This window comes from Mirounga leonina, unplaced genomic scaffold (genome assembly GCF_011800145.1).
Source record: "Mirounga leonina isolate KUSES-001 unplaced genomic scaffold, KU_Mleo_1.0 Mir_224, whole genome shotgun sequence".
Taxonomy (NCBI): domain Eukaryota; kingdom Metazoa; phylum Chordata; class Mammalia; order Carnivora; family Phocidae; genus Mirounga; species Mirounga leonina.
In genome coordinates this window covers 459190-472235 of record NW_023270615.1, presented here as the reverse complement: position 1 = coordinate 472235, position 13046 = coordinate 459190, and the positions used below count along the sequence as shown (strand labels likewise).

Genomic DNA, 13046 nt, shown 5'->3' with positions numbered 1-13046 from the left:
TAAAATAGCAAATGAATAGGACAAAGGCATGTGGAAGTAGGTAGAGGAGTAGGGGGGAAGAAGAGACACCACGGTTGTGCTGCTAATTCCCAGGGGCGGCACTACTCCAGTCTTACTGTAATGAATGGTTTCTTTGTAAACCATTCAGCCTAGTGGTCTTCTGAAAGGGAATGTATCATATGAATTTTAGGTTAAGATTGAGGAGCGCAAAGGGGATGTTTGCTCATTTATGTTCAAAACATTTCTGGGCAGTTTTCTGCTGCTCACTGTGCCGGGGGCCCCACCCCAGGTAACCCACAGCCTGTAGTGGGAAGTGGCCTTGTAAACAAATAGCCACATATTGATTGCGAGTGCTCTACTCACGGGGTGAACAAAGTGTTAAGGGAACAAAGAAGAATTGAGTGATTAATTCTGCCTGACAGCGTCTGAGCGAGCTTTAAAAGGTGACATTAGAGCTGGTCCTTAAGAATAAGGATTTCAACAAAAAGATACTGAGGGGAAATGGGCATTCTCATAAGCCAGGAAAAAAAGGCTACAGATACAATGAAAATGCACAGAGCACTGGACAACAAGCTCATAGCGCCGAGGTTAGGGCGTGGAGGGAAGGGCTTTGGAAATGGCCACGTGCAGAAATATCTGGACTTTTTCCCTTAAGGACAGTGGGGAAACTGTTGGTGGTTTTTAAAGAAGAGTGAGAAGTGGTCGAATCTCTCTTTGGGAAATATGAACCTAGAAATGTGGAGAATAGATCGGAGGAGGGGGGAACTAGATAGGGGGTTCTGACATCAATCAAATATGGTAGGTCACAGCTCACAGATGATATTTGCAAGCATGATTTTGATGGAGTAATGGTCACAAAAAAAACCTGGTCATGACGTTGGCTTGGGAATGAGGATTGGAACTCAACAGAGATACATGAAGAAGCTGTCCAATTTTAAAAATTGTTTGGCTTCTAATGTTTTACTTTGGTCTTTGGCCTTACTGAATGACGTCTGCCATCTTTTTTGCTATTAAGCTTAAGGGTGAATGAGTAGGGATAGTTTCAGGGTTTGGTGCCTCCGATCTAGAGTATTCATTGAAGACTCTGAGAGAGAATGATACAGGAAGGAAGGGTTTAGAGATACCCACCCCTCTCATTGGGAACCCACTCACTTGTCCTTCCTCCCATCTTCCCCTGACACCAAATTCCTATCCCTCCTTCCTGCCTTTGGAGCTAGTGGTGGAGTTGCCATCACCACAGCGGACCACTAGGGGGTGATGTCTTGGTAGTGATACTGACCCAGGCATGGGAAAAAAAAGTTCATTGTTTTTCCTCTTAACAACAGGCTTCAAAAGTTTAGTCACAAAAGAAAACGTGGCATTAAGGTTCAATGGAAGTGAAATGGGACATAGAGCCAACAGTTCTGGATATCACACTGCCTCTCATAGTTAATTTAAAAGCCCTTGTAAATGTTGTGTATCTTCATAAATGTTAATTATTACCATCAGACTTAGGATAAGGGGAAAAAAGGTACAAGGGGTTAGTTTTATATGAGAAGAATAAAGTTATCAATGAGGAAGAGCTTTATGGAACAGTTTCCTGAGTTGATTTAGATGCAAGGCAAAGAGAGATTCTGGTGGTGATTCTTTGTTCTTCCTAGAACTTGTTTTCTCCTCTCCAAATGTTCTTTCCACTGCCCAGCCTGGGTTAATTTAGCACTCAGAGCCCTGCGCTGGTGCCCTGCTGAGGGGCTTGGCTTTTCTGGCCTTTATGACCCACCCTCCACAGGTCAGCCCTGCTCCCTCTCTCACACCTCACCTTAATGTTGAGTTGGCTCGTGTTTGGTCTGTCTGGAACTGAGTCACTAGCCAATTCATAAGGTTGCTTCCAGTTTTCATTGACGCTTTCTTCACTTCCTTATAAATGATTTTAATCTCTCATACTGTTTCAGTGTGCCCAGTAGTAATCCCCCTGGCCTCAATGGCAGACAGACGCATTCTCTGTGCTTCAGTGTTTATTTTCGGCGTGTAGGCCTCCTCCAGTTGGGAGCTCTTTGGAAGAGCAGAGATGATGAACATTGCCTGAGCCTGTATGGCCTGCTCCGACTGTGATCCCAAGAGGGAGGGACTATCTTTCCCAGTTACCTGGTCCTAATGGGGGTTCCAGGGTTTCCAGAGATAAAAGAGAGCAGGCTCATGAAAACTGTCAGAGTCAGAAAGGAATAAAGTGAATTTTTGCAGGTGTTTGGTTTTTGTTATTTTTATTTGCCACTCTGAATCTTCCATGCCCTTAAAACAAGGGACTTAGCAAAATTCCGTAGATAGGACCTTTGTGTCACATGATCACCATTTGGGGGTTACTTAAATTCCCAGAGAGTACCTGTCTTCCCTTTTTCTTTGAAGAATTACTAGTTTTTCTCAAGATAGACTAACATATTCAGTGTCTCTGTACAAGCTTAAGTTACTGCCTTCCCATCAGCCAGCAAACTTGGGGCCGGAGGCGGGTGGGGCTTGCCTTTTCCTTCCTTCCATTTTCTCTTCTCTCTGCTTCCTTCCTCACCTCTTTGAAGCTGCTTCACCAGTGTAATCTACATCTCCTTAGGACCAGACCCATTCTGTTTTCTGAATGTGCTATTCCTTGCCTCCTTTTTTATTCCTTGGCTCCCTCTCTGGTCCTGTCTCTATTTCTTCTTTCCTGTTTGTTCCTCTTTTCCCCTCATTCCCTTTTCCTGTTTTTCCTGGTTTTCTGTCTCCACCTCTGTTGCCCTCTTCCTTTTACCTCCTCCTTTCTCCTCCTAACAGTTTTGCAGGTGTGCACTAACAAACGGAAAGGACATGAAGCCTGAAAAACCCACGGTTAAGTGGGTGGTCATTTCTCAACCCTGCTTTCTTTTCTAATTCCAGAGCTCTTCGGTATCCCCGTCAGCCAGTTTCCGAGGTGCCGAGAAGCACAGAAACTCCACGGACTACTCCTCTGATAGCAAAAAGCAGAAAACTGAAGAAAAGGAAATTGCAGCTCGTTATGTAGGTTCATCCACCTTTACTTTGGGGGAAGCCAGTTTACTCTGCTTTTTATCAGCAGCCATTTTACCCTTTGACTATTACCAACCAAGATGAGAACATAGGAGGGAAAAACATCTATTAGGAGAAAAAAATAGTGGTTGCGTTTATAGCTGTGTCTCAGTTGGCCAGCTGAAGCCCTCTGTGGGTGCAGGTCAGTGCGTGTGTGTATGTGAGTCGGAACAGAGTGCTTTATCTGGCAGCTAATAGAAGATGTCGTGGGTGTCCCATAATACCCTTTCTAGAGGTGTATTTGCTTCCCTCTGTGTATTTCAAGGTGGTTGAATTTTCTGTGGTCAACTAGAAATGTTAAGGAAAAATGTAAAATCATAGAAAACCTGTTAAAATGTCTAAAATGAATTTGTGCTGAGGAATAAAGCGAATTTAGTGGAGTATAACTTGCAGAGGCATTCAAGATGTGTCCCTAGCCTGGGTTGAAGCTCATTTTCCTTCAAGTGACTAACCCTTCAGGTCACGTAGTGAAGGGAGCAAGCTGGATGGGACCGGGGTGGATGCAGACAACCCCCGCTCCGCTTCCTGTGGTGATGCCCTGCAAGACTACAGGCCTCAAAAAAAGCAGAAAGTTTGGATTTTTGTGAGACACCTCCCAATTTTAAAATGGTGACTACTTAACCCAGTTTTTTAAACTGAGCGAACAAATCACACCCAACTGTAGGCTGGATTTAGCCCGGACATGCCAGCTTCCACCAGATGCTCTGGAGTAACAAGCAAGCCATAAGCTTCAGTTTTTTTACGTGGTAAAGTGGAATCATCATATTACCTACCTTGTAACATCATTATGAGGATTAAAGAACATAGTACATTGTAAAGTGTTTAGCACTATTGGGTGCAGTTTGTTTTTATAAGATATGAGGAATTAGTCTGAACTTATCCAGGGTAAATCTGGCCTTTGTGCGTTTGTGCTGGGGGAGGAGGTAATGCTTGTCACTTGTCAATGCAGGACAGCGATGGCGAGAAGAGTGACGACAACTTGGTGGTTGACGTTTCTAATGAGGTATGTTTCTGGCTCATTCACCTTCCTGCTCTTACCCACTGTAACAGTGACTAGCGTCCAGACAGTTGGTATTCAAAATGTGTGCTTCGTTTCCAAAGGGACCCACTTTTTATTTACCTGAAAAGTTTATGTATTACTGATTTTATGTATTAGTGATCCTTTTTATTGCTATTCTTTTCTATAAAAATACAAGTGTGTTTTTGCTATCACCATAAACGCACACCAGACATTATGTGGTCAGCCTACAGATCTCACTGACAAGTGACCTGTAGATTTGCAGGGTTTTGATTTTTGTTTTGAGTAAGTACAGCTGACCCTTGAATAATGCAGGTGGGGGAGCAGTGTTTTAGGGGCACCAACCTCCCACGAAGTTGAATATACGCATGTAACCCCCCCACACACACACACACCTTTTTTTAAATTTAAGTGTAGTTGTTGACACACAATGTTACATTAGTTTCAGGTGTACAACAGAGTGATTCAGCAAGTCTGCACGTTATGCTGCCCCCCACCCCATATAACTTTCAACTCCCCCAAAACTTAACTATTAATAGCCTATGATAACATAAACAGTCGATGATCACGTATTTTGTGTGTTACATACTCTATGCTTATGATAAAGACAGCTAGAGGAATGTTATTAAGAAGATCATAAGGAAGAGAAAATACAGTTTATAGTACGATAGTGTATTTACCAAAAAAAATCTGCATATAAGTATACCTGCGCAGATCCAACTCATGTCATTCAAGGGTCAGCTGTGCTATAAATATCTTTGACCTCAGTACCAAGTATTTTCTTCAGCAATTTGGTACGTCTTTTATTATCTATTACAGAACATTTTGCTCCATGCTTTCCACTAGAAACATCCACACTCAAGTACTCTAGCATTGTGAATGTGCTGTCTGCATTAATGCCCTTGATGTTCCTTCGTAGGATCCATCTTCCCCTCGAGGGAGCCCAGCACACTCCCCGAGAGAGAATGGCCTGGACAAGACGCGCCTGCTCAAGAAAGATGCCCCCATCAGTCCAGCCTCTATTGCGTCCTCCAGCAGCACTCCTTCCTCCAAATCCAAAGAACTTAGCCTTGTAAGCTGTTCTTCATCATCTTTCTTAGCCTTGCCTGTTTCAAGATGATTGGCTTTGATTATTTTTAAATTTGGTATTTTTCACATTTTTCTATAGGACTCTTATTTCCAAATATATGTATACATTCAGTATTCAAGTTTAATTGACAAAAGTACTTTGGGAACACAATGGGTTTACTGACTTACCGGTGATAGATGTTTGTTTTATGAGTCTTTTTGCAAGGATAGGGGAGGGATATGGGGAAATTGAGTGAAACGTGTCTCAGCAAAAATGAAGAAATACACATTGGGCTTACAGAGATGGTTTTGTCACCTATGGTTTATGGTAAATTTAGTTTTCGGCTGGGATGTGATTTTGTTGCTAGCTTTGTTTGAATTACCAAGCTGTATATGACTGCAATAATTTTCCCTTCCCATCTAAGAAATAATCTGTCATTTACAAAAGTCTACCTTGACTCACACCACAAATCACAAATGCAAAAATGAAACTGCTTGCAAGTCAGGATAATCTCCCCCATACCCCCCTCTTCTCTGGCTCTGTAGTTAATTGCATTTTTGTGTGTATGTCTTCCTTTTTCCTCACCAGTTATTTCCTTGTAACATAACATTAAAAAAAAAAAAGACTCAGTTTTCAAATAACCTTCTGAATTCACAGCTGAAGGAAAGAAAGTTCCTCAGTTGGTCTGCATATTAGGGGGATGTGTCTGGCATGGGACTACATTAAGTTTTTTTCTGTTGTTCTCTCTTGGCCTTCTCGCCTTCTTGTATTGGCAACTCCTCTATGCTGATCGGGGCATGGATCTGTTCTACGGGGACCCGTTAACCGGGAAGCCTCTTGTGACATGAACAGTCCACCAGGAACCCAGCTCAAGCAGCCTTAAATCAAAGCAACCAGCAAGTGTTTGGTCACAGGACGTCATGATTTGTCAGCCTCTGTCTGACTCAGACCCAGTTTCCTGGAAATCATTTACTCTACGCTAAATTCTGCTTCAGTTTATATCCTCCTGAACGTTGGTTTTGTGGTCTCAGGGAACTCTTTCTGTTTGTTGGTTTGTTCTTTTTAATTAGGAAAATAAAGGCCCAACCTGAAGAACTTTTTCCATTTCTTTCTCTTTTCCTTTTGACTTGCCTTTTTTTTTTTTTTTTTTTAAGATTTTATTTATTTGAGAGAATGAGATAGAGCATGAGACGGGGGAGGGTCAGAGGGAGAAGCAGACTCCCTGCCGAGCAGGGAGCCCGATGCGGGACTCGATCCTGGAACTCCAGGATCATGACCTGAGCCGAAGGCAGTTGCTTAACCAACTGAGCCACCCAGGCGCCATTGACTTGCCTTTTTAAATGTTTAATATCATTATTAAAACTGTATTCTGATTGCCACTCTATTCTCTTCCATGTCTTGTTAGAATGAAAAATCTACTACTCCTGTTTCAAAGTCTAATACCCCTACTCCACGAACCGATGCACCCACTCCAGGCAGTAACTCCACTCCCGGATTGAGGCCTGTGCCTGGAAAACCACCGGGAGTCGATCCCTTGGGTTAGTAAGAAGGGTTTTCTGTGTATTTATGCTTCATGGTTTTAAAGACATTAAAGCAGTTTAAACAGTGCATTACCGTAAGAGTAGTAATAACCAGCCTCGTAAAGCTGTTAGAGTTACTTACTTAACTTGAACCAAACGCCTTGATGATTTTTGAGAATATTACATTAAGCGAATTTGAGCCCCGGGCACTACTTTTCTTTAAGGTATATGTTAATGCCTTACTTCCTTATTGTCTCCCGAGTTCTTGGTTTTTCTATTCTCCTTTCATTTTGGTCTGTAGCCTCAAGCCTCAGGACCCCGATGGCAGTCCCTTGTCCGTATCCGACCCCATTCGGGATCGTGCCCCACGCCGGGATGAACGGGGAGCTGACCAGTCCCGGCGCCGCCTATGCTGGGCTACACAACATCTCTCCGCAGATGAGCGCGGCCGCCGCCGCTGCCGCCGCGGCTGCTGCCTACGGGAGATCGCCGGTGGTACGTTTGTGGGCCTTCGAGAAACCAGCCCATCCCGTGGCTCACAGGATCGCCAGACGTAGTTTTGAACGTAGTATATGTAATTTGAGGTATTTGTAGAGGGACCCGTCCTATCTGTAAATTAAACTACACACAGTTGTACGGTGAGATCCATTTCCTTTTCTAAGGAGAGGAAATGTCCTTGTTATTTTAGGTTTACTTTTAATTTTAAACCTACAAGAGCAGAGCGGACGATCATGAATGTAGTGAACCCTATGTTGCCATTATAAGCTTCAAAAATTATACAAATAATTTTTTTTCGTGTATGTTACCCCGAAAATCATAAACATCCTGTCTTTTCATCAGTAGATCTGTTTGTCTGTATATCTCTAAAATCGTATTTAAGGTCTGTGTTCTCCCAAGACCTAGAGAGGTATTCAGTAGGCTGAGATGAGTTAATGTAACTGCATATGTTTTTGTTGTTTTGCTTGGGAAAATTGTAGGTTGGATTTGATCCACACCATCACATGCGCGTGCCAGCCATACCTCCAAACCTGACAGGCATTCCGGGAGGAAAACCGTGAGTACCCCTGAGCCTCATGCTCACCGCCGTGTGCCAGACCCTGGGCCCTTGCCGGCCCTTTCGGCTGAGCACTGCTAGGCAGCGGGGGGGAATTCCTGGAGCTCAACGTTTTTTTTTTTTTTTTTCGTTGCAAAGAATTTCCATTTTCTCTTTGCACAAGGAAAGAAGTAATGAGGTGGAGTTTTGTATTTTCAATTTAAAATCTTGAGCTTCTAATATGGAAATGCAAATTACTGAGGCATCTCCAGCAGTCAGGTCTTCTCTACGTCTGTTACTGAATTCTTTTGTTGCCTTGAAAAAAACCGTCTTAGGTGCAAACCTGGATGCTCAAAATTTGAGCGTGTTGGGAAAAGACGTGCCAAACTTCAAAGGCTGTGAGAAGAAAGAAGTGTGGTCTTATGCTCAGTTGTGTTTGCGGAAAAGGTGGCTTTGCTCATTTGGCTTCTTGTCCCGTGAGCTGGATATTTGGAGCATCTGCATTCACAGTCCCCTTGAGTTATGAAGACAAGATGCACACATCAGTTTTTCCAGCCACTTCTTATACATTCTAATCTCTCACCGTATTTCGTTCCACATCCTTCATTTCAGTCCAGCGCACCTTTTTATTACTACCTATGCACGGTTCTCTCTGCTCTCTGGCTTCATCTTCCCAGATACAAAGACTTGACTACAAAATAACCCGCTCTTCCCTTAAAATCCCAGCTTCCTCTCTCCTCCGTTTGGGAAGCATCCCGCAGACCCTCCCTGCCTTACTAGTCACAAGTGTATATTTATGCTCCTGGCTCTTTCTGCTGGCATCCTGTCACCACACATGCTGTACCCACACAGCTTCTCCAGGCTGGTGCTTCCTCCCAGCCCTCTGCTACCCACACTTGACCCTCAGTAGCCTCGAAGTCCCTTCCCCCAGACGCTTCCTTGGTGGCTTGCTGCCTCGGGGCATTTGCTCTTACTGGCCCTTCCTGCAGTACTTTTTCTGTGGCTTATTGTCTTACTTCAGAAGTGTCTGCTAAAATGTCACTTATTAGAGCATTCTTCCCTGCCAGCCCTATCTAAAAGAGCATCCTTCTCTCCCTTCCTCTCCTTATTGTTGTTCTCTTCTACTGCCTGCCTTTTTTGTACTTGTCTGTAGCCGTGATCGGCCTCTCCCTGCTTGAATGTAAGTTCCATGAGAGCACAGAACAGAACTCTGCTATTCAGTTATAGAAGTAGCTCCGCTGCCTAGAGTGGTACCTGGCTCATAGTTGGTGCTCACAGTACATACTTTTTAAATGAGTGAGAGAGGGAGAGAGAGCGCACGCACGGTAGACAGAGCATGCAGGTGGGCCAGCCAGTCTCTTTCTTCTCTGATCTCCCACTGCTTATTTATTCACTGCTATACACTCAGGCGCTTAGTTGTCATCGTGTTATTTCTTATGTGTAACTTCTTGGGTAACCTACTTCTGTACAGATCTATGCTAAACTTCCCTGTTGCATCAAACACAATTCTGGCTCCATAGCCAAGTTGCTCCGTAAATATTTGACTGATTAATAAGGGAGGCAAGGCAAATTAGACTTTAAGTTCCCTGAGAATTAAAGGTATAAATACCCATTACCATAAAATTCTGTGTACTTGTGTGTGTTCTGCAAATAGTTGTTGACTGACTTACAAGTCTTGTTGACCAAGAACTCTGATGTATTTGAAGGTGAAAGTTTGGTCTCTTTCAGGCAGTGACTAAATAACAAGGTCATAGGATTAATCAAATAACTCAAATACCTATGAGTTCCATATGAACCTGTGGGGATGGAGAACTTTCCTTAGGGAAAAGGTATTATCCCATGTTCGGGTACTGCCTAGTTACCACTTGGTTAACTAGCTGTTTGCACCAGAGCTCTGGTATAAGCACTAGAGCGGTAGAGCTGGTGCCTCTCATCTCAGCTACTGCTCGGGGGCACAAGGGGTAAAGAGAGGTGAAGGGGTGTTAGGTGCCTGTGAAGAAGAATGACAGTTTTGGTTAGCTTTGGGCCAACTGAACCACTGTCGAGTTAGAGCTGGTCTGATTCAGGAGGCACTTCTGAGCCTTGAGCTGGACTCCCTTCCTACCCCTAGTCTTGATTCTTAGCATTGTAGAATTGTTGCGATCCTTTGGGGAAGGTTGATGGGTTTGAGGATGGTGGCAAATTTTCGTTCCGGGAGTGATAGAGCCACATCTCGTGCAGTTGGCAGATGACATTAGGAATCCCAGAGAGAGCATGGTGTGGTCAACAGTGAGTTCCGGAGTGTGACAGATCAAAATTTGAGTTTTTACTCTGCCAGTTGACAACTAGAAGACAGTTTCTTAGCTTTGTGAGCTTCAATTGGCTCATCTGTAAACCAGGGATGGCACCTCCCTGACAAGCGGGGCGTAAGGGTGAGATAAGATGTTACATGTTTAGTCCCGTGTTTGGGTGTATGAGGCTCTTTAGGTAACCGCAGCGTCATTTCCAGCTTAGCCTTGCCCCAGGGCATTCATTATCAGGTTTTCAACTGCTTACGCAACTGAACTGAACTGCATTTCTGTAGTGGGCAGAAAGGACCCAAGAAAATTCGATTGAGTAAATTAGTCTCCAAGGTTCCTGTCATTGGTGTGTCTTATACAAGAGGGCGTCAAGACATGTAAATTCACATTCATTTATGCATATAGGGATAATATATTTTTATTACAGGTTTTTCAGAAATGATTATAACAGTTAGGTGGCTCTTCAGATCTTAAGATACAGAATTGTGAAACTTCATCTTGTGTGTGTTTCGACAGAAACAACTATTTTTTTTGTGCTAGAACATAAAACAAAATCACCTAAAGGCTTCCCCTACCACATACACAAAGTAAACTGCCTTTCTCCAGAAAGATTTAAAACAGCTGTGTATCTCTGTCCTAATTATTTTTACAGAATGAATTGCTAGATGTTATCAAAAGTTATAATTAAATGCGTGTCAACCAACTAATGAATAAAGTAGCGTTTATTTAATAATTCACACTGGGGCTTCTTGTCTATTCTGGTGAATTAGCAAGAGTTCCACTCAATTTGTAATTGGAATGACAGCATAGTTTAATTTCAACATAAGCCCAAAATGGACTTTTTCTCTCACCTGTTACTTTAATGAGACATCTATAAATAGTGTAAAACTATCCAATTAAAACCATAGTACTAATTATATTATGGGACGTGGCATATGGATGCAGCCGTGACAGAAGAGCTCAGGTTTGTTGGTTTGGGGCTGCTCACAATTCCGAAATTTTTCCCTGTTCTGTTTGTTTTTATAAAGCAGGATTTTTCAAAATAGGAACAATGCTTGACACACAGCAAACCCTTAACAATTATTTGTTGCTTGGCTGACCTACTAGTGGGTTCATAGGCTACTTAGAACCTGATTTTTAGCATACTTTATAAAGTACAATGGCCAGACCTTTTATTGTGAATTCAGGGTCTAGTCCCATCTCGTGAGACATTGAAAACTTTGGAGAAAGTGTTGCAAAGTATGAGAAAGATGAGTGCAATATTACAGAACTGGGCCTTTTAGAGCGGGTAAATGAGGTCGGGGTGGGAAGGCCAAGGACCTTCTTTAAATATGCTGAGTTTTCATCGAAAGAGGATGATTCAGATAAAATAGCATCTTCAGGGCACATGTTTTAAAAAGAGCGATTTGCAGATGCCTTGATTGTTTGAAGTGTAGTTCTGTCACAGAGTCCTAGCTGTTTCTGTTCTCTTTACCATCTTCCTTAGAGAGCTCTTAGTGCTTTCACCTCCTGCGCGCACACATGCTTGTGCTTGTGTGTGTGTGTGTGTGTGTGTGTTTTGGAAGAGTGCACGTCACTGTATTCTCTGGTTCCCTGCACCCTCTCTCTCTAGCCCTACAATAGTAGTTATTTGCTGGACATCTCAGATATCTTGAGTGTGTATTACTTGCACTTCAGAGTCATCATATCATGATGCTTCTTCCCCAGACTAGGTCTTCTTCCACATTGCCCATCAGGACTATTGGTATTTTCGTCCTTGTTTCCTAAACTCAGAAACTCAATAATTACTGGCTCCTTCCTCACATCTCATTTGTTAAGTCCTGCAGAATTTTTAGTGTCTTCCTTGACCTAGCCTAGTTCAGGTCCCCCATTACCTTGCATCTCGATTATTGGAATAATTGTCTCTTTCTCCTCCTACCCATTGTATTCTTTGCGATCAAATGTATTCTGTCAGTTGCCCCAATAGTGTCCTACCTGTTCTCCCTCCAAAAACCTTTTAGTGAATTCTGTGGAGTTCTCAGGCTGGCATTGTAGGCCCTCCCTTTCTACAGCCCTCCCTTTTCTAGCAGATAGATAGCAATCTGTGGGGGGGGGGGCGGGTAGTATAAATGTATATATTCCTGATACATTTGATCAGACTGTGCTCAGGCCAGCTCCTTTAACCACTTAACCACAGGGTCGTTATTGAATAAATGAATCCTTGGATCAAAACCAGTCCAGAAATTTCCATTATTGTACCCCATCCTTTTAGAGCCCTTGCTCTCTGCTGTTTCTGCACCCCCCCCCCCTCGGAATTGTTTTTCCGTCTTCCGCCCTCTTCGGTGAGATTCCCTCCATTCTGCAAAACCCATCTCTAGTATCATGTCACTATTGAAACGTAAGCTTTGTCTTTTCTTTTTGAACCCCCACAGAACTTGTACTTCTCATCTTCCACCTGGTACCATGGCCATTTCTGTGCTTTTCTCATCACACTTCCTAGATTAGAAGCCACTCGGGGGCAAGGCCAGTGCCTTACCTCATTTTGTATTCTTAGCATGATGTCTGTATCCAAGCGTGTGGCTAAGAGGCCTTACTGATACATTTAATCCGGTAGAAAAAGAACAGTTCTTCAAGCCTGGGTTTCTGATTTCTAGAAGGGTTGGCTTTCGTTACACATTCCAGTACACCTTGCCAACTACACATCAAAGTTAGTTGAGATCTGATAATCTACTAGAGTTTTTTTTTTTGCCAGTCCTGAGTATCTTACATGTACCGATAGCAAACAGAGGACCACATTATAGCCTTAATGCAAGTAGGCTCTTGACGTTCTTGTTAAAGGGAGTTCCAGGAACATAGTAGGTGCTCACAGAGTGGTTGTGGTTGAGTTGAAGAATGTCCATACCAAAAACCTCGAAAGAAATCGTGTGTCTGGTTTCTTAACTATTTAAATTCTCAATGCTCTTTAAAAACCACTTAGTGATACTAGAGAGGAGGGATGGCTTTTCAAGTAAATTATCATTAAGAATGTATAACACCATCTAAACTTGGAATAACCTTCCTCTTCCTTCCTTTAAGATTTAGTCCTCATGACCTCTTT

The 13046-nt window shown here is 43.0% G+C and overlaps 1 protein-coding gene across 6 annotated transcripts in view; it reads left to right on the top strand.

Moving 5' to 3' along the window:
- TLE4 (TLE family member 4, transcriptional corepressor) overlaps positions 1-13046 on the top strand; it is a 142196-nt gene that overhangs the window by 117583 nt on the left and 11567 nt on the right. For all 6 annotated transcript variants that reach the window (XM_035029001.1, XM_035028997.1, XM_035028998.1 and 3 more), the window contains 6 exons: positions 2884-3003; positions 4001-4054; positions 4989-5141; positions 6544-6676; positions 6960-7153; positions 7636-7712. In XM_035029001.1, coding sequence (XP_034884892.1) covers positions 2884-3003; positions 4001-4054; positions 4989-5141; positions 6544-6676; positions 6960-7153; positions 7636-7712 — 731 coding nt within the window. The remainder of the gene's footprint in view (positions 1-2883; positions 3004-4000; positions 4055-4988; positions 5142-6543; positions 6677-6959; positions 7154-7635; positions 7713-13046) is intronic.